Genomic DNA, 21,890 nt, shown 5'->3' with positions numbered 1-21,890 from the left:
CATGAAGACAAGGGTTATGGGATCTTTTATATTCACATTTTATCACCAGACTTAAAATAGTCCCTGCCCTGAAGTAGAAATGTGATGTTTATTGAATTAAGTATTAATACAGAAATGTGTTAATTCATGGGGAGTGGATACGAGTATTTTAGATTATTCAGTGATACAAAATAAGAGGAGGAATAATATCATTACATTAGTTAGGTAATTCCAGTTGTCAGAAATCTAAACTGTGAGCCTAGGTTTACTTCCTCTGCAAGTATTAAAATCATTTTCTTTTCGACCCAAAATAGTAAGGAAACTTGAAAATGAGAACACACATTTTCTTTTTTGTTGCTGTTGATTTATTTTGAAAGAGAGAGAGAGAGAGAGGCAGGGAGGGAGGGTAGGAGGAAGGAGGACGGATGGGCAGAGAAAGAGGGAAAGAAAATCCCAAGCAGGCTACTCACTGTCAGTGCAAAGCCCAATACAAGACTTGATCCCAGGAACCATGAGATCATGATCTGAGCCAAAATCAATAACCAGATGGTTGGGGCATCTGGGTGGCTCAGTCGGGTAAGCGTCTGACTTCAGCTCAGATCATGATCTCACAGTTTGTGGGTTCGGCCCCGCAATGGGCTCTGTGCTGACAGCTCAGAGCCTGGAGCCTGTTTCAGATTCTGTGTCTCCCTCTCTCTCTGACCCTCCCCTGCTCACACTGTCTCTCTCTCTCTCTTACTCAGAAATAAATAGAAAACATTAAGAAAAAATTAAAAAGAAAAAAGAATTAGATGCTTAACCGACTGAGCTACCCAGGCACCCTGAGAGCATGTAGTTTTTAAAGCCAGTGTAGTCATGCTTAGTGTCTGTTTTCTGTGTTCCACTCTAAATTATAAAAAACGTGGAGACTAACACCATAACTGTATTAATGTATTCGTAGTGTTATAGACATTTTCATGACATAATGGAGGGCTTAGCAACTATTTTTTAAGTGAATAAATAAAAGTTAAATGAATGAAAGGCATAAGAAAGCTAAAAGAACTGGAATTTTTACTGGTAGTAATAAGAAATACATGTTCAGTCTCTCAAAAGTATTCTATGTTCAGAGGAATACTTTCTCTGACATATTAGATGCTACTTCAGCTTCCTGGGAGACTCAACTTGAGTTCTTCAGGCTAGACTCCCAGATCCGCAGACAGTATGTGTAGTCAGATTTCAGAGGTAGAGTATTAAAGGGCACTGAATGGTCTGTGGATTAAGACACATGATAGAGTTAGAACTCAATAGAGATTTATCTGGACAGAGAAGATTCAAATAACCTCTAACTGGAAAATGTAAAATGGAATTGCATGGAGCTGGTAAGAGTAAACCACTGGGAGAAAAGACCTAGAAGAAAGGCTTTCCAATGTATAGAGCATGAAATATAATCACTTAAACTCTGCAATATCTTCATATGTGTTTACATACCTCCAAAATGTGTTACACTTGTAGTGTTGCCTGCAGTTTCTAAGATATTGCAATATGCACCCATCCCTGCTTATAAGCAGCAAGTAGATTTGGGGGTGAGGGGATCTCTTACCTTTATCAATAAACCCATTTTTTACTCTCTAACAAGTTCTCTGATCTTATTCTATGATAGAATACCAATGTTGTTTTAGAGAAAGAGATAAAAAATAATGAGCCTTTCAGTAGGGATAGTAACTAAAAACAGGATTCAAGTTGGGAATTTATAAACAATTGAGTAGAAATATGGATGTAAATGTCTTTCTGTGTAAAAAAAATCAGCCATGGCTTTACAATATTGTTATACATCTAATGGTTGTCATTTGTGTGAAAAGAGTTTAATGTGATTATCAATTCAAATGTACTAGTTATGTAGTAATCACCTACTATGTGCCTGGACCACTTCCTTGTTTTCAATCTAGGCAGAACTTCACTGATCAGGTGCCAATCATTTGACATAATTAGTGTGACTTACGTATATTTAGCTTGTTCTTTTATTTACCTAAAAGATAAGTAAAACATTTATAGAATGACTATAAATTTAAAATAAAACAAAGAATGAATCTAACATATGTTGCTTTTTAAGTACGTGGAGAATCATGAAATACATATGTTCTAATAGTTTTAGGGTGAGACTAATTTTTCAGTCGAACAACAGAAGATAGATTAGAATTCTTTGAAAACATAATCTCTTTTTATTGTAGCCAGTGCAAGAAGAAGAGAAAATAATCCAGGTCATTAGTCTTATCCTTAATTTTTGTAATTTAGCAAGAGCCAATTATGACTGTATTATTTATCTATATTTTATTATCACAAATAATTTAGAAAGCATATTACCAAATATTAGGAAATTATGCAATTGTTGCTATTTTCATTAAAACCTGTGATATACTATTCTTATACTTCAATATCAAGGAAAGTAACTTTTACCTCCAAAATTATTTTATTTAGAGGTTTTCAGCATATTGAAGGAAGTATAGTCAATTACTGTATCCACCATATGTGGTTTGCTTCAATAATGCTATAGCTCTTTAGTGAACATAATTCAAGTTGATTTTTAAGTATGAATTTTAAAGATACTCTTATATTTGGATTATTTTTTATAGAAGACACAATAACCTAAGATGAATACAAATGTGATCAACGATGTATAATGGCCACTCAATGATAATCGCTCATGGTGAGAAGAAATTTCATGGAGTGAGAATCAAAAGGCATTGCTTGTCTTCCCTTAAAATGAAAATCTACTGGCCAGAATGAGGATGGGTTGCTCACAGGCATGCCTTAATTCGCTGAATAATGACTATGCTTTTATGGCAGAAATTCAAGTCCGATAAGGGACTGAAAGAGTACTCAGTGGGAAGTAACTGTACTTCCCTGGAGACGATGAACTTTGGAACTGAGGTAAGTTGAGGAAAAATGGAAATGAGGCATCCTACTGTAACTGTATCAAGCATTCACACTGATAATGTAATAGATATTGATGCCTGCCCACAGAGATGAATGGTGGAAGAAGAAAAGAGACCTTTTTCAGCTCTCCTTGATTCCATATTATTCTTCTCATGAGTACTGCTTGAAAGCTAATAAAATGATTCAAAGATACCATTACTTCTGGAATGTATCTAATTGGATATATTGCAGCAGGTCATGGTCCCTGCTGATGGAGAGGTAGTTACAGTTATGTCATATGTTTGTTTAAGTCAACTTTATAATGTTCAGTGAATTTTGTTACTTTTGAAAGACTATGATAATAATGCTTTTATCCTTATTTATTTAGAAATGTATTGGTATTTCAAGCACTGTATCCAAAACCTGTCATACTCCATTATCAGTGAAAAACTATAAAGCAACACCTACCTGAAAATAAGGAAAGGAAAATAAAGTCTTTGTGTTTCCTATAAGGCTTATCTAGTAGAGTTGTTCTTCAGAAAACAAAACTTTAATAACCTAATTTTAGTTTAGCTTCTACAGAATGATTTTCTTTATGCTATTTATTGGGTAAGTATATTACACGATTGTGTAAAAAAAAAAAACTTTGTACAGGTGCTGTCTTATTTTAATATCTAACCAAAAGTATTCTTGTGGTTAAATTTTTAATGTCATAATATAAGGGATTTCCAATACAAATCCAGTCAAAATATATAATGTGATGGAAGAAAATGGGCAATTTCTATAATAAGAATAGAAACAATATTCTAGATTTTCATGATTTTACTCCTTTTGAGTTCTACATCATTTTCTGTAACGTAAAATTCTCCGTTATTTTCTGATTGATTTGCTAGATATTTCATCATCTTTGATTTGATATTTTTAAAATTACTGTAAAAGAGAGTGAATGATGATTCTTCTTCAGTTTCAAATGGACACAACTGTTTTCACTTCTCAACATTATAATTGTAAAATATTATGTAAAGCATTTGAACTATGGATATGATATTCTAAAATTATTTTAAATCAAAATTTAGTAATCTGAAATTTGTGGAGGTGATTTCATGTTCTGATATTAGTGAAAAAGTGAATGATTCTCTATGTGGACAGTATCCTGTTTAAATGAAACAGAATTCATGCTGTGTTTGTGTGTACAAGCACACACACAGATAAGAAAGGTGGCAACATGCAAAATCTCACAAATAATGTTTTCTAATCAAATTACGTTATAACTGTATTACTTATATAACTTATATATTTGGTAAAATTACACATTTGGTATTTTATTTTGCACTTTTAAGTTGTTTCTAATAGGACTAAAGTTTCATATCTGAGAGAATTAAACAAAAGGAAATTGACCTGCGAGTCACTCAGTCTTACAAGAGAGTGCTGGATTGTTTTGTTCAAGTTACTATTTTTTTTTAACCTGGTGAACAAGTGGAACCAAGGCCAGAATATACCCAACAGCCAGAGGGAGTGAGGAAGCTACAGAGATACCTGATAAAGATATAAATTTTTCCCCATTGCACACATATGGTATTAATGGTGACTGTGCACTCATGGGGAATGTAGGGGGCTAAGAAAGTTCTATCTCCATCTGAGAGCATTTTATTCTATCTTCTGTTATATGTAGCTTAAAAAATACAAATATGCTTCCATATCCTCTTTCATAATGTAAACCTACTTATATTTTAGCTATATCTGATGCCATTTTTTCCATCAATACAAAACGGAGTCACCTTGAAGTTGACTTTTATGTATGTTTTATGATCTGGAATTATCATTAACATAATCCAAATGAAGTTTATCAACCTTAAAACTCTTAGAATATTCTCTGTAGAAAAGAAACAAAAAGGAAACCACAGATTATTTTCTGTTACTTCTGTTCTATATTTTGCCAAAGGCTCAGTCAATATTCCTGAAATACGTATATAAACTGATGAATGAGTTAGTATATAAGAAAAGAAAAATTCAGTTTGTTCCAAGCAACTAATAGTTTGCTTTTTCCATCAATGAAATGTAATTTATAGGTATTTTTAAATTTCTAGAAATCCCAAATGATGTATCAAAAAAACTAAAGTTTACTACCTTTATAAATACCAAGAAAGAAAATCTGTCTTTTCTCCAGCTTGATTATGTGTTCTTGTACAGGGTTACAATGATTGAATATAGTTCTGAAATTGTAATAACAAGAGTCACTTTAACAGGCTATTTATTTATTTTTATCTTATAAGCCTTTATATATTTACTCAATTCACCAAGTATCAACTCAATTCACCAAACTTCACAATGAACTAGATTAAGAATCTATTACCAATAAGGACATTTATATGTAAGTATAAATCACCTAGGTTGCCAATAAAATAATGTAAGTAAATCTAACAGACAGATATGGAGTTGTTCTAAAACATAGTATGTCTTTGGATGTGAGATTATATGATAATATAATTAAAAGCCATGATGAAGCGCAAATATCAAAATACATTAATTGCCATTGAAGGAGTATTTCCTATGCATATTCTAAGACTAGTAGTGCAAAGGAGCATTACCACAAGGCTTGTCCTTTGGGCTTTATTAAAAATCAAAACACTAAAAAGAAAAAGAAAGAATCAAAATCATTTCATAATAAACATATTCAAAACAAGTTTTCAATATATTCCTACAAATTCTGTCTTTAGTCTCACATCTTAGCTTTGACACTGTATTTCATAGAATCATCTCTCTGTAGAGGCCGAACATACAACTTTAGCATTCCTTAATTTTAGTATCAAAGATTATAATTGTGTTTAAACATATACAGTATGCATCTAAATTCCATCAACCTAGGGTCACAAAGATCACAACCTCAATTTTATTGTGATTATTTTGCCATTCCTTTCCTTGACCCTATCCTTGCATCTATAACTGAATAATTGTGGTTGAGCTGAATAAACACAACAGACTTTATGAAGTGAAGAACATTCTTAAACTTATCTTTCTTTTCCAATGGTTAAAAAACCACAAAGAGAGATCAAATGTCATTGTATCTACTATGTTTTCTGAGGAAAGAAAGCATTTAATTCTCCTGGAATACTATAAACAGAGATTCTGATTAAGATTTTATTATATTTTAAGATGACACTAGTCAGCTTTTATGGAAATTTCTTTTATTCTGCAGATTGTCTAAGCCCTTATTTACATAAAACTACAATTTACAGATTTGGCAAGTATAAGTGCATGCATGCATTTCTGCATGCACTAATCAATAGACATTAGTACTTAGAATTTAAAGCTACAAATTTCTTGGTGATTACCAAACTTGGTACTTTTAAGTTCCATCATATAATTAAATAAATAGAATAGGTTTTTATCTTAAAAAGAAATTCCAACAAAACATCTCTATTGTATTAAGTTATTCGTAATTACTTGTATAGCACTCAATACAACCAAGTTTCTCTCTGGATCCTGAATAATTTAACAATGGAATTGACCTTTTCCGAGGAAGAACCACCTTTACAATTTAACCTGTCTCTAAAAAGTTAAGATTTCATGTTTTAAGAGTGTGGACTATATATTAGGGTAGAAAAGGATATGCTATAGTGACAAGCAATGTAAAGATCTCTATAGCAGGGGCTCTGTTCTTAAGGCACCCTGGGATCCAGGCTGACAGCAAGTCTACCACCTTGTCATAACAACATTTGGACCATGTGGGATACCTCATTTGCTACAACTGGGAAAGACAAAGGAAGAACTAAATGTTTACTTTTCCCTATGTCCTCTTCAAGTGACCTACATCATTATCATTCAGAGCTCACTGGCCAAAATATTTAAGAAATATGACTGCATAAGTATAAGGAAGACAAAAAAATGTAGTGGAAAAAGAATATTTGGTGAGTACTGTCAATGCATTAATTTGTACAGCACAAAAAGGAGGAAATAAAAAATAAGTCATAATTTATAAATGTTCCTACTCTAAAAGGCAAAATGGTTTGAAATATAATGAAGTGTATCAAATATGCATAATTACACTTTATATTTACATGTCCATATCCTGATTTGGCTAATAATAAGTGCTTAACTAAACTGATTTCATAATAGGTAACTAACTCTTTCACATAATACTCCAGATGATTTTCTCAAGATCTCTGCGGTAGAAATTTAAGAAATTATCTGTTCTGTGATTGAAGAAGATGCCCTAAAAGAGAACAAAAAGCAGTTTTCCCAAAAATTCTCCTCAACCCCTACAACATTCAACTTTCTGTACTGACATATAAGATTATAAATCATTTTCCACTCCTAATTTATAAAGAATAAATTTGAAATTTTACAAAACTACAAATAAGTTACAAATTTTATGCAATATTAAATTCAATTACCTCTAGTAAAGAAAAGACACGGAGCCAATATGAGCTCTTGAAATTGGGAAATACATGTTTGTGTTAAATAAATCAGTTAACCCCTTATGGATGGGCACTAGGCCAGGAAATGGAGATGAAAAGGATAGAGAAATATGTTGATATGTAAAGTCTCTAAAACAGCTCTTACATATTAAAATTTATAAGCAGTCCCTAAGGAAAAAAAAACTACAAAGCTACAAAAATACTACAACCTTGGAACCCACCTTAGTAATAAAATGGTGTAGGAAAAGCAAGCAAGCGTTCACATTTGGCCACTAGGATCATAAATTGTTAAAGTGCTGATTTGGAATTAATCACATCATTGTTATCAAAATTCCTCCACTGCATATTGCACTAGTCCCAATGACTCATGCACATTTGTAGAAAAATGCACGAAGATGTTCAACATTGCATTTAATTTATATCAAATGTCATGAAGGGGTTCAGGACAGCGGCACCCTCCACAGAATATGTCACTTTACCATGTAGATTAATTTGAGCTCAAGGCACTTAAGGATTCTGTGTGCTCAAGAGAAACTTTTGTCTCTCCCTTAACCCCACAGAAGTACTTAATGGGATGGGGTTCCAAAATAAGAGTTATTAATAGATAAATAATATCTGAATGATCCATTTGTAGTGGCAGGGCAAATATCTAATTGACAAACATCTGCTCTTTTCATCTCTCTGTGAAGTGTATTCCTTTCTCCAGAAGTCTCAGACTCCTCTCCCTTCTCCTTAGTTGAGGAAGACATTTATATCCCAGTTTGCCTGTCTTTAGAATTTCTAGGTCTGTGTGATTCCCCAGTACATATGCTATTAAATGTGATTCTCTCCTGTTGATCTGTCTCATGTCAATTTGATTCTTAGTTCAGCTAGAAGGACCTTTGAGGGGAGAAGAATTATTGCTTCACAGCAGTCACAAACAACTCTTAAAAATAATAAAATAATGAGGTGTTATTCTGTGAAATACTACCAAGCTGTTTTAAAAAGTTACATATAAAGTAACTTTTTGTGGAAATATTTCTGGCAAGGAAGACTCACAAAGGCATAGGGTCAAGTGGTAGAAGTTCATATTAACAATACTATAGCAGCTAATACTTACTGGGTTCTTTTTCTATATGAATATGATTATATACATCTCAGGTGTATTACACTTACATTCTCACAATGACAATGCAGTGTAGATAAAATTATAACTCTCTTTTTACAGATGAGAACACTAAGTCACTGAGGGATCCTTCTGGGTCTTGGTTAAGACTGCAGAATTGGTGAACGGTGAAACTTGAAAACAAATCAAGGCAGCCCGTTCCCAGCCTGTGTTGTTCACATTTGGAGATTATCTCCCAGGGAGGGGTATGGGGGAGAGGTAGGCAGAGGGAGACACTTTAAGAGAAATAAAATTCTATTTTTCTATGGAGGAAAAAACTTCTATAACTTATACATTTAAAACACAAATGTTTTAAAAAGAAAAAGAATTGTAAAATAGGCATCAAAATTCCACTTGATGAACCAAAATATAGGCTTCATAAAAGCAGCTGCTCTATTTTATATGCTTTCTTTTCTAGCAACAGTACCTTGTTAAGCAGTAGAGAAATAGTTGTTGCTGGTTAGTGAGTCATGGGCTAACTATATCCACAGTGATTACCTTTCTGTAAAGGAATGTTTTGGGGTAAGCATGGTGGTATGCTTAAAATTCTTTTCTGTTTTGATATTATTTGAATTATTGAAAATGAGACTATATTATTATATAATTTTATGCTATATTAATGGATTTTGAAAACTATCTCTAATGACAAGCAAGTTAAAGTTTCTTAAATGTTTTAAGTTTCATGCCATCTTAGTGTATAAGATTTTCAGACCATCTGTATATTAAAAGAAACACAAAACTTAAATGCTGTTTTGTGTTAAGGACATGGTTTCGATTTAATAAGCAGTTAAACCTGAACCACTTAATACATTAGTTTAGATGTTTGACAGATGTCTCGGTTTCCTTTGAAAATTTTAAAAACCCTGGACACCTTTTAGTTCACTGAGGCACAGGTGGGGGGTGAGGGAGGTAGAATGTAACTTTAATGCATTTGGAAACCACAGGTGTATAACAATATTTAAATTCCTTAAATAAATATTTTAAATGTATATTTTCATCCTCATGTTCATGGGCACAAGCTTGCATGCAAATTTCTTTCCTTAGAACATCATGCCTGCTTACATTCTGCATTGATTACTCTTATAATTATTTATTATTTTAATCTCAAATATGTTTTGGGGAATATTTTGTTTGTTTTGAGGAAAGTAATGTAATATGTTTGTACAAAAACAGCTATAGGAAGAGGGGTGGAAGGGGCCTATCATCATGTTTCCCTCGTGGAGGGAAAACAGCTGCCCCATATAAACAGAATGGGAAAGGTGTGACCCATGGAAAGCATCTGTCTCAGAGCTCCATTCAGGGTCCCCAGCTCCAGAGGCTGCTAATGGGGTAGCTTCGGACTTCCACTGCACCACCTGAAGCACCAAAACTACACTCCACAACACAAAATTCACCTAAGAAAAGGTTTCAAGATTGTGCAGGTTGAAGTAAAACTACAGAGCAGTTCCAGGCAATGTCCATGGAATTTCCTGGACTTCAGAGCAGCTAGTTGTAATGTTCAGGGACACGACAGATTTGCAGAGAATGAGGGCCAAATCAAAGGCTACACGAAGACACCAAGACCAGTAAGATGGCTGTAGCTGAGATGGCCAGTGCCAGGTGAAGCCCTAAGGGGCCTCTGTGGGATCTTTGATGCAGCTGCTATAGATCCAGAAGAGCAGAAGAGGGAGACAGTGGGGTGAGGGGCAGGAGGCCAGAGACCCCAGGTACAAAGTAGCAGAGGGATGGGGCTGAGGGTTACGATAAGGCCAGGGAGGAGACATTCAGGGTGGCCACACAATACTGGAGACAGCAGCCACTGAAGGAGCCCTGGGTTCCTGGTCAACATCACAACTGCCATGGCCCCACACAGGAGGGAGGCTTTGAAGAGTAAGAACACAGAATGCTGCAAAATGCAAAGTGTAATGGTGAGCAGGGTATTTTTTTCTAGAATATGATGGATATCATGAAAAGTTTAAACTCAAAAAAGGTGTATTTTAATATTCATAATGTAAATTGTTTTAACTTAGGACAATTTAAGTAATTAACTTAAAATTAAATAATTAACAGAATTAGATATTTTTGTCATTAATAATGTTAATATCAATGCTCTTGGCTAATGTATTTTTTTAAGTTTTAATGACAATGATTTTGTGAAGGATACGATCCCTTCTTGACCTGAATATAACTGCCTATTCTACGATGAGTTTTTTCTGTTTTTAGAAAAATAGGTTAAATGTATAGTTCTTTAGAATGTGGCTTATTGTTTTCGTGACATTTATTTCTATATTAATACTTATAATGTTAACATGTCAAAATGAAGTATGAGCTTGATAGCATCTATAATAGCTTCTTGAAAGGTGACTGTTATAAAAATAAAGACACTGATGCTGAAGACTATTTCACATTTTATTCTTTTAAAAATGTATTTTGTTTTCCTTATAATGTGTCATATTTTATGATGTGGAAAAGCCATAAGCCTACCACCACATAAGACTTCCCCAGAAATTAAATAGTGACTATATTTAATGATGACATTGACACAAAATAGCATTTTGAAAATCTTGTTAGTTTTTCTATTACTGAGCATTCCATATCGAAAGGCAATTAAAATGCAGTAGAAATACTAACCCATAACTGATCCATAACTTAATACGAGTATATACACAAATGAATTAAATTCTCTATAAGCACTACCTGAGACATTAAATAAAAATGATATCATCTTCCTCATAAAGTCAATGCCATGGGGTCTACTGAGGTAAACCTTATCACTAATGTCTGGCCCAAAAAATCATTAAACTAATAAGCACTTAATTTTTTTTTTTACAAATAGTTTATTGTCAAATTAGTTTCTTAATTTTTTAAAAAATGTTTGATGTTTATTTATTTTTGAGAGAGAGAGAGATGGAGAGACAGAGCATGAGTGGGGAAGGGCGAGAGGGAGAGAGGAAGACACAGAATCTGAAGCAGGCTCTAGGCTCTGAGTTGTCAGTACAGAGCCTGACACAGGGCTCGAACACACAAACTGTGAAAGTATGACCTGAGCCGAAGCTGGACACTTTACCTACTAAGCCAATCAGGAACTCCAATAAACACATAATTTTTTAAAAGTTTAAGTAATAAAATGCCATTTTATAAAGTTGTAATCTATTCTTATTTCTGATAAATTAAATATTTCCTCTGTTATTTTGCTTAATTGGCTGACATTTCACCAACATTTACTCAGGAAAATACCAATAATATTTTTAATGTATCAATCATTGTAGTAAGCACTGGAGATATATATCTGGGCAAGACAAAGAAGCCTTTACCCACCACAGAGCTTCTTTTTTCAGTATGAGTCTGAAAGTCAGGGATACAGAAAATGAATCACACACAAAATAAATATGATCCTTGAGAGAGTAATCAATATGGTGATAAATTAGCATGAGAAAACTGGTGACTGGGAAGTTACCTTAAATAAAATGGTCAGGGTAATGTGGTAACATCTGAATTAAGGGTTTAATGATGAAAAAGAACCAGTCACATATACGTCCTAGGGAAATACATTCCCATTCAGAGGAAACAGGAGAAACAAGGACCAAGAGTAATAAAGCAGACATAAGCAGAAGTAAGAAGATGCTAATGTAGCTACAACCTGGTAAGGAAGGTTACAGAGGTGTCACTGCAGTAGGTGGCAGGGATCAGAGTTTTAAACCATGACAGGAAGGCTGGATTTGTTCAAATTCCAGTAGAAAGCCTTTGGGTGATTTTAATCAGGTGGTTGACATGATTGAGCCTACTTAAAACAGCAATCCAAATCCAACTAATTGTTAGTCTCTTGTATTAATCTAAGTAGGAGATAATGGATGTATAATAAATAGAATTAGAGGAGACAGCGGAAAATAAGCTCATTTGGGAACTACTTTGGAGGTAGAACCTAGAGAATGAATTTTCTGAAGGCAGTACATGAACAGATACATCCAGAGTAATTTTTATGCCTTAACAGAATACTGCTTCTACAACACGAAAATGGAACAACAGTGGGCTGATGAAAGGGAGTGGAAAGAGAGAGGTTCAAGTATCCTGCTTCATGCATGTAAATATGTATAACTATTACATTTCCAAAAGAAGATTCTGAGTAGCCTGTTGGAAATAAGGATATATGAGTCTGGAACTCATAGGAGATATTAAGATTGTCGTCATCAATCTGGCATTCACCAGAATATAGGTTATCTCAAAGCTTTAAGGATAGATGACATTATAATTTAAACAAAAACAAAAACAAGCCCAAGTTGAAGCCCTAAAGCACTCTAGTATTTTGACGCCTAGAAGGAAAGCCTCAGCAGTGGTTGGAGAGTAAGGCAAATAATCAAGATATTCTACTGTTATTGATGCCTGGGATTGGAAGTTTTTCAAGAAATTGAGGGTTGTATGCTGTCAAATCCTGCTAAGAGGCAAATTAAGATGAAAACACTGGATTAATCTTTTGCAAGATTTAGGGTGCTGGTACCCTTAGTAAGAACTCCTTCACTGGTGTGTTGAGAAAGACAGCTACATGGGGCACCTCGGTGGCTTAGTTGGTTAAGCGTTTGACTTTGACTCAGGTAGTGATCTCGCAGTTTGTGGATTGGAGCCCCGCATGAGGCTCGGTGTTTAAAGCTCAGAGCCTGGAGCCTGCTTCAGATTCTGTGTCTCCCTCTCTCTCTGCCCTTCCCCTGCTCATGCTCTGTCTCTCTCTGTCTCAAAAATAAACAAGAATTTTTTTTAAAAGAGAGAAAGACAGTTACAGTAAAGTAAACCGAAGAAAGAAGAATGAAAACTAAGTTATATACAATATTTGTTGTATTAATCATATTGTCCTGGGGGAAAAATGGACTTTAGATAAAGGTTATGGTACTCAACTTATTTTGAAGGTAACATGTTAGTTGATAATATAAAATAAGAATTATACTTACTCTGCTTATGAAAATACAGAACGCAAAGTTTTGTTCCTTTTTCCAGGATTAATTACTGTTCACATTCTTTACAGTTCTATTCACTTATATCCCCATGTTTATATTTACCAAGGGAGAATTTAATTGTAAACAGGCTTACATTTGCATGTAAATGTTAAAATATAATTTAAGCCATTTTTTAAAATAAAAAGAATTCCAGGGAGCCTGGGTGGCTCAGTTAGTTAAGCGTCCGACTTTGGCTCAGGTCATGATCTAACGGTTCGTGGGTTCAAGCCCCGCATTGGGCTTTGTGCTGACAGCTAGCTCAGAGCCTGGAACCTGCTTCTGATTCTGTTCCTCCTTCTCTCTCTGACCCTCCCCTGCTTACTCTGTCTCTCTCTCTCTCTCTCTCTCAGAAATAAATAAAATATTTAAAAAACAAGAATTCCAATTCATTATCAAGAAATGTTTGGTTTATTCACTGATAATGCATTGTCAAGACTCAGTTCTTGGTAATTTGGTTATTCTACTCTAAAGCATTCCTTTTGGTAATTAAAATTGTGTGTATATGAGTGTGTGTCTAGGGACAGAGAGAGACACACACACACACAGAGAGAGAAAAGAGAAGAGAGAATGAGCTTTGAGAACCAATTGTTTAAAATGATTATAAATATTGCTTATGTAAAACATTAATATTTAAATACATTTTAAAGAAGATACATTTTACTTATCTTTCCATACTAAATATAAGCCAATTCTTAAATGTAAGTAATACAATTATTAACAAGTTTTAGACTGCTCAGTAGAGTTCAGAAGATAAGTATCAATAAGCATGCAATATAGTGTCATATGCTGATTAATTCTGGAGTGTTGTAGACCATGTTATATATCATATTTTAAAAGGATAACTTAAGTTACAGATGAAAAGTAAATATAAAGAATATAAAATGTTTCTTAGAAGAGAAAGACTAAAAATATTCACATTCAATGACTCAGTGAAGGCACACGAAAGATAAAAACATCAATATCCTTTTTCAAATACTTAGAGGGTCTTATAGATGAAATTTGGCTTGCTTTATTCAAGATGGTCCAATGCAAACTCGAAAAGGTATGGCTATTCCTTGAAATTTTCCACTGCTAATTGAATATGAAGCCAGATGGCAGTAAATTAGTGTCCAGTCATGGAAATTCCACCGTAAATTCTTAAAATTTTGACTGTGAACTACTTAGAAAATAGAATACTCTTTATTTGTGTTATAGACCCTTTAGCATCACATTTTGTATTATTACACTGAAAAAATCCTCTTACTACCAGATGGTAAAAACTAGGCAAAGTTAATGAAGTAAAATCAACACACCTCCAATGCCACACTATTGTCCTTCATGGCGATTTTGTGATGACTTCTTTAAATTAGAGCCCTTTCATAATGATATAATGTTAGGGGAGAGGAAGGAGGTTATGTGAAATTGTTAAACCAGAACTGTTTAAATCTTCACCTGCCATAAAACTTTAGTCTTAGCATCTATGAAGAAATCAAACTTTCTGTGAAAGGAAAGGAAATTTAATATTTCCTATCACAAAAGCATCTGCACACACAGAAACATTTCTAGAAAATAAAGAATCAAAATGTGATTCAAAACAAAATTTTCTGAAGTTAAAAATTGAACTATATCATTAAAAAATAAGACTCCAACACCAGACAAGAAGATAAATGGTCAAATTTGTTTTAAACATTGAACAGATGAATAATCAAATACTAAACATAATTTGGGAAATAATATTGAAAGACCTTATATATAATATTTGTATGAAAAAGATAAAATTAAGAAAATGAAATCTGGAATTTAGCGTATTAATTACAGCTATCATTAATTTAATGTTATATAATCCCTTTACATCTTTGTAAATATAACAAAGTATATTTTAAAACCTTTTACCAGTTTTTCAAAGCATGTATTATTGTTTCCATTTTAAAAAGGGAAAAAAGGAACAAAGTTGTTTGATATTATTTTTGAGGACACACAACCAAAGCAACCTCATTTCCATTTCATTGCATAGTGTTTATCTCATCGTACAACCAAAAACATATCTTTTCTATTAGGCACACTTGATACTTTTTTAAAATTATCAACTGCTTGTTGAGGAATTAATATTCAAATCCAATAATGTATGACTTACTAGAAATATATATATATATATACATATATNGCTTTTGATTTTTGCAAAAAATAGATTTCTGGGTCATAGCTGATTACTGGATGGAAAAATCTCCTGTATCAAATTAAAAAAAAACAAACAAACCTCTAAACGGGTTAAGTGGAAAGCTCTCTTACTTAGATTTGGGAATTAGAATACTCTAATACCCATGTTTTGTTTTGTTTTTTTCTGTTTATGTTATACTTGGCATTTTGACAAGTTGAGTCCTAAGGTTTATTTTTAAAAGTTCTAAAAATGACAAGTTTTTATTAGTAAATTAATAGATATATCAGTAAATCAGTAGAAAAACCCTAGCATTTCTATATGCTTAAGTGAGTAAATATTAGTTGGACCCAAATCTGACTTTTTCATACAGATATATCTATCTTATAAAAAAAAAAAAAACACCTTATTGGAGCATGGTCTCACAATTTGTGGGTTTGAGCCCCATGTCAGTCTCTGCTGATAATTAAAAGCCTGGAGCCTGCTTTAGATTCTGTGTCTTCCTCTCTCTCTGTCCCTCCCCTGCTCACACTCTCAAAAATAAATTAAAAAAAAAAAACATTAAAAAGAAACCTTATTAAAATGCATATGTTAAATAAAATGATATAAAATATGTAAAAGAGAATTTATACCTAAGACTTAAATTGATACACTAAAAATGATATGTATATTTTAAAAGTATATCTGTATCTTTAAATATATATTCTTCCTTCATATACTAGATCTTCTGGCTTATAGAAAATATAATTCAATTTTCAAAATATGTTTATGTTAAAGCTTGTCATAACAATCTATTTGTGCAAAGTATATTTATACTTAGTATAATGAAAACAATAGTACACAGTTTTAAAAAGACATGATTGATGTACAATATGTGGATTATACAAATTATACAATATAAAAATATTTAAGCTGCCCATCTGGGCAGATATTTTCTGCTTTTTAACACAACACCACCATCTCTCATCTGGACCATTTGAATAAACTCCTAAATGACCTCCTCATTGCCATTAAACTTGTCACCTCTGCTCTCTTCTCCAAATGACAGCAAGAGTGATATTTTTAAAAAACAAATTTCTTCTTGTTGCTCTTTCACTTAATACCACTCACTCTATTCCTATTAAATGTAGAATGAATTTCAACATGCCCAGCAGAAAGACTCTCTTGCTTCATCTCGACTTAATTTCATGGAACTCTGCCTCATTCATTAATCTTTAGCTGCTTTGATCCCCTTCTCTGATGGTCTTTATTGCTGCAGGGACTTTGCACATCCTCTCTCTATATTGTGAGTGATCATTCAATCCTTTCCTTCACCTTGCAGCCTCAGATTGAGTATCACTTATTATTTCAAATGAGCCTCGTTCTACTTTTTTGGTGCTTCCATAGATTATCATTTTCTCTACTATAATTTTAACTTCATTTTTGGAAAACAAACAAAAATATTGTGTCCCAAGCATTGAACAGAAAACTAAATGAGTTAGGGAAAAAAGTCTTACACACTGCTTTATCACTAAAGGCTAGCATATCATGTGACATAAAGTAGATACTTAATATATCTTGGTGACTGAAAATAAATTTCAGTAGTCTCAGTGCTTTGTTATACATACTTGTATAGATTTGGGGTAAACATTTAAATTTGTAAGCTCAAAAAGGGAAAGCTAATCCAACATTTATATAGACAGATTGTATAGAAATAGTTTAATTTTTGATGTAGTATAAGCAGACATTTAGCTTATTTGCTCCGTTAAGAATACAGTATTTTCCAACTACCTAAGCATTTAAAAGAACTTGTTTACGGACACCTGGGTGGCTCAGTTAGGCCCCAAATCTGGATTTTGGCTCAGGTTATGATGTCACAGTTTGTGAGTTTGAGCCCCATGCTGGGCTCTGTACTGAAAGTGTAGAGGCTGCTTGGAATTCTCTCTCCCTCTCTTTTCCTCCCCCCTCAAAATAAATACATGTTATTTAAAAAATAAAATAACTTATTTAAAAATCTGAGTTCTCTCATAATATCAAAAGATACATGCACTCCTGTGTTTGATGTAGTGTTATTCACAATAGCCAAGATACGGAAACAACATCAAGTATCTGTCAGTAGGTTAATGGGTAAAGATGTGCTATACACACATACATACACACACAACAGAATATTATTCATCCATGGCAGAAAAAATAAAAGAATCTTGCCATTTGTGACAACATGGATGGAACTGGGGGTGTGATGTTAAGTGAGGTAAGTGAGACAGAGAAAGACAAGTACTATATGTTCTCCCTGATAATGTGGAATTTAACAAAAAGCAGAACTCCTAGAAACAGAGTAGAATGGTGGTTATCAGGGCCTGAGGAGTTGGGGAATTGGGGAGATGTTGTTTAAGGATACAAACTTGCAAACAATAGATAAACAAGTCCTGATGATCTAATGCAAAGTATAGTGATTATAGTTACTACTACTATATTATAAACTTCAAAGTTCCTAAGAGACTAGATCTTAATTGTTCCCACCACAAAAATCAACATGGGGGCATCTGGGTGGCTCAGTCAGGTAAGCCTCTGACTCTTGAATTTGACTCAGGTCATGATCTCACGCTCCTGGGATTGTACCCTGCCTTGGGATCCTAGATGACAAGACAGAGTCTGCTTGGAATTCTCTCTCTGCCCCATTCCCCCACCCCCTGCACACACATGTACACATGCTCCGTCTCTCAAATAAGATTTTTTAAAAAATCAACATGATGTATACCTTAAATTTATATGTTATGTGTCAATTATATCTCGAGTTTAAATGTTTTTGTAATGCTTATTTATTTTCAACAGAGACCGAGCATGAGTGGGATGGGCAGAGGGATGAAACAAAGAATCCAAAGGAAGCTCTAGCCTCTGAGCTGTCAGCACAGAGCTGGACATGGGGCTCGAAACCACGAACTATAAGATGAGGACCTGAGCTGAAGTCAGGCACTTAACCAACCATCCACCCAGGTGCCCCAGTATATCTCATTTTTTAAACATCAGGGTTTCCTTTCTTGCTTATTTGTTTTAGTGCTTTTGTTTTTATTTTTGGTTTTTATAATCTTAGTGAGTATTTTAACACTCACCATGATAAACTACAATTCTCAAAGCATGAAAAGCATTTGGATAAGCATCAGTATGTTTTATTCTACATTGCTCTAATATTAGTGCAAGAATTACAGTGAGTATGTAATGAAAACCGCTTAGAAGGAACAAATTGAATTAAATCTGTGTTTGCTTTTTAAATATTATCTGAGGTTAACTGAATTTTAAATTTTGCCATCTATGTACCATAGCAGAGAAAGCAGCATAAAAAAGAGCAAGAAAATAATTATCTAGGTCAATTTCTTTAATGATACAATTTATCAGGCTTACTAAAATGTTACCCTGTAGGAAAAAGTAGAGTTGACATACCAATATTTCACTGGCATTATAGTCTTTGGAAAATTGCCTAGTTTAAAAGTAAGATATTTTAGTTATGGTTGATTAAACTATTTAAACAATCTTTGCTAGTATATGTGGCTTTTCTTTAGATAATCCAAAATAAACACATAAAACAAACAAAATATATATGTCCTCTTGTGATTCATTGCTGTGTATATTTTTATTATTTGAAATGCACAATATTGTGGTTTTTAAGCTAATTCTATAAAGTATTTTGCATAGAAATGACCTTGTCACTTTCCCACTCTTGCAGTGGATTGATTCACATATACAAAGGAGAAGCTATCCATTTGTCCTTTTTATTGTTTTGATTGTATTTTGGTATTAAATTATTTATAACATATTTTAATGCAAATTTATTTGACCTTTGGAGCTGATCCTAAACATTGTGAAAGGTTTACATATAACCTTTATTTAGCCTCATCAATCCCAGCGTTATGCTGAATAATGCAATGTTCATAATTACTATTTTAAATCCTTTGATGGAAATCCTGTTTCTATGCTCATTAATTCAAATAAATATGTCTGATAATAACCAGAATTGCCAACTCCAAACATCCTACTTTCTTCATCCTAGGGACTTCATTAATATAAAGAACAAGCCACAGATAAGATTTGTTATCATATTCACTTTACTGCACTTTTCTTTGGAGAGCTTTTTCATTGTTGTTTATTACAATCACACATGATTCCTCCTAATTTATAAATCCGTGAACTGGTGAACATTAATCTCTTATGATTTTTGTAACCTCAAATACAAGTTTAACTTACTAAATGCAGAAATGCAAACAATCTTATGGAGTTAATGTGGCTTTTTTTTCCCACTGCATTTTATGCTAAACTCTAATCCACGTTCCTGCAGATTTTATAGTTATTTATATTTTTGGAGGCAAGCAACATAAAATGCCTTTATACAGGATGAGTCACTCCAAGGAATCTGACTGGAGACAGCATATTAGTACTGCTTGACAAAGCAACTTATTATTTAAGCACAGAAAAGGACAAGAAATTATATTCCAGTGAAAGGGAAAAGAGAGGCAGACAAGGAAAAACATCAGTGCAAACTATAACAACCAGAAAATTGGATGAAAAGAAACAAGTCAAAGTTCTAGGAGGAATACCAAATACGAGGATAGCCTGCTGCACTACTTATCAGCTGCACACAGGCCAAGCTCCTCAAGGAAATCCAATTTGTTTAGAGGAAGTGACCAAAGAGATAGAGCCAGGCAAATGATCTGAAGTGCCCTGTAACAAAACATACCAGAAGCTGCTTTCCATAGGTTTTTAAGAAACCACCCACTCTAAAATGGCAGAAAGAATCCCTAATTCGGTCAGAGTTACTATTATATATTGTATTTTTAAAAATTATGTAATGGAAAAAGGTGCTGACGACTGAACTAGTAAATTCACATTTTCTCAAGTACTGAACCCTTTAAAACCTGAAGTAGTTTATTCTGAAATATTTTAAATATACTCTTGAATGTTTCACAATATCTGATTCTAATTAGGAAAAATTAAAATCAAATAGTATGGCAAGAGTATTTCAGATGAAGATTCAAAGGTTAAAAACAGGCTGTATGGGCCACAGGATAGCATTACTTCAAAAGACAAGTGAGATGCTGATGGAAATTGGGTAGTAGGTCAGTAATCTATAAAGGAATCACCAAATTGAAGAAAGTGGCAGGGACCTTAGCCTTCTCGTCTTGAACATAAGAAAAAATGATGTACACCAACTAAAACAAGAAAAATGTAGCTTAAAGAAAGAAAATAGTTTACATCAAGGAGGTAATTTATACAATATGATAATCTCGAAAGCTGGCCATAGAATCATGAAATAACCAAACAAACTTGGTTTGTGTGTCGTATATAAAGTTTTCTCTCTGCTTGTATCAGTTTGGAAATGAAACAAGAGAAGTTGTGCTGTGGAATTATCCAAACCAAAATTATTTTCCTTTTCCCCAGGTTTCTTTCAATTCTAATTCATTTTGCTAACTATTTCTATATTTTCTGTATAACTGCCTGAATGGTGCCTCTATTACCCATACCCAGTAGAGATTAATTGCATCACAGTTGTTTAAAAGTACTACAGCATCAGAAATTCTTAAAAGCATTTGCAGGCTTAATGTTGTGCAAAATGATCTATTAGCTATAACTAGATTTAAGCTTATGTTGTCCTTATGTTGAAATGGAACAGTTTTTCAGCTTGATGAAAAAAATGCACCAAGTATCCTCAAAGTAGCATTTTCTCTTGTGTGTGAATTAATATTCTGAAAATAAAAATGTTTTTACAGCAATTATATAATTTTTCATGGTTTCTTTTGTCTGTATTGTTTCCATTTATCTTGCTTCAAGGTAGGAGTGTGAAAAACCATTAAATTTCTCCTCATATAATGGAAATATATTTATAATTTCTAATGAAATGTATTCCTAAAATACTTGAGGTGGTTAAGGCATAAAACAGGTAGGTGGCAGTTTACATTGAGTCTAAAGTGTTTAAAAATATTTGGAAGTAGTTGACTTTATATGCATGTATTCAATCTACTTGTGTTTATTCAATGCCTATTATATGCCAAGCAGTATTTGAAGATCTTGAAATGCATCTCTGAACAAGGCAGATACTTTTCTCTTCACAGAAAGCCTGCATTCTTCTGAGAAGGAACAAAAAAGCAAAGAAAATGAATGAATCATCAAATTCCCATGTGGAAAATATGAGTCTGTTATTCATATTCTACAAAGAACTAAGATAGGGTAATGTAATAACAGGTGAATGACAGGGGCACCTGGGTGGCTCGGTCAGTGAGGCTTATGGCTCTTAACTTCAGCTCAGGTCACTATCTCAGGGTTGGTGAGATGGAGCCTCACATCAGGCTCTGCCCTGACAAGGCAGAGCCTGCTTCGGGTTCTCTCTC

The 21,890-nt window shown here is 33.5% G+C and overlaps 1 protein-coding gene and 1 pseudogene across 2 annotated transcripts in view; both read right to left on the bottom strand.

Moving 5' to 3' along the window:
* Window positions 1-1,041: 1,041 nt before the first annotated feature.
* The window catches only part of LOC144216064 (uncharacterized), a 224,854-nt gene continuing 204,005 nt past the window's right edge, over window positions 1,042-21,890 (bottom strand). For both annotated transcript variants that reach the window (XM_077745334.1, XM_077745335.1), the window contains exon 5: window positions 1,042-1,227. In XM_077745334.1, the coding sequence (XP_077601460.1) occupies window positions 1,136-1,227 (92 nt within the window). In that variant the 3' untranslated portion in view covers window positions 1,042-1,135. The remainder of the gene's footprint in view (window positions 1,228-21,890) is intronic.
* Window positions 7,001-14,716, bottom strand: LOC144216065 (transmembrane protein 179B pseudogene; annotated as a pseudogene).

This window comes from Crocuta crocuta, unplaced genomic scaffold (assembly GCF_008692635.1).
Source record: "Crocuta crocuta isolate KB4526 unplaced genomic scaffold, BGI_CrCroc_1.0 scaffold439, whole genome shotgun sequence".
NCBI classification, from domain to species: domain Eukaryota; kingdom Metazoa; phylum Chordata; class Mammalia; order Carnivora; family Hyaenidae; genus Crocuta; species Crocuta crocuta.
This window is presented reverse-complemented; position numbering and strand designations above follow the sequence as displayed.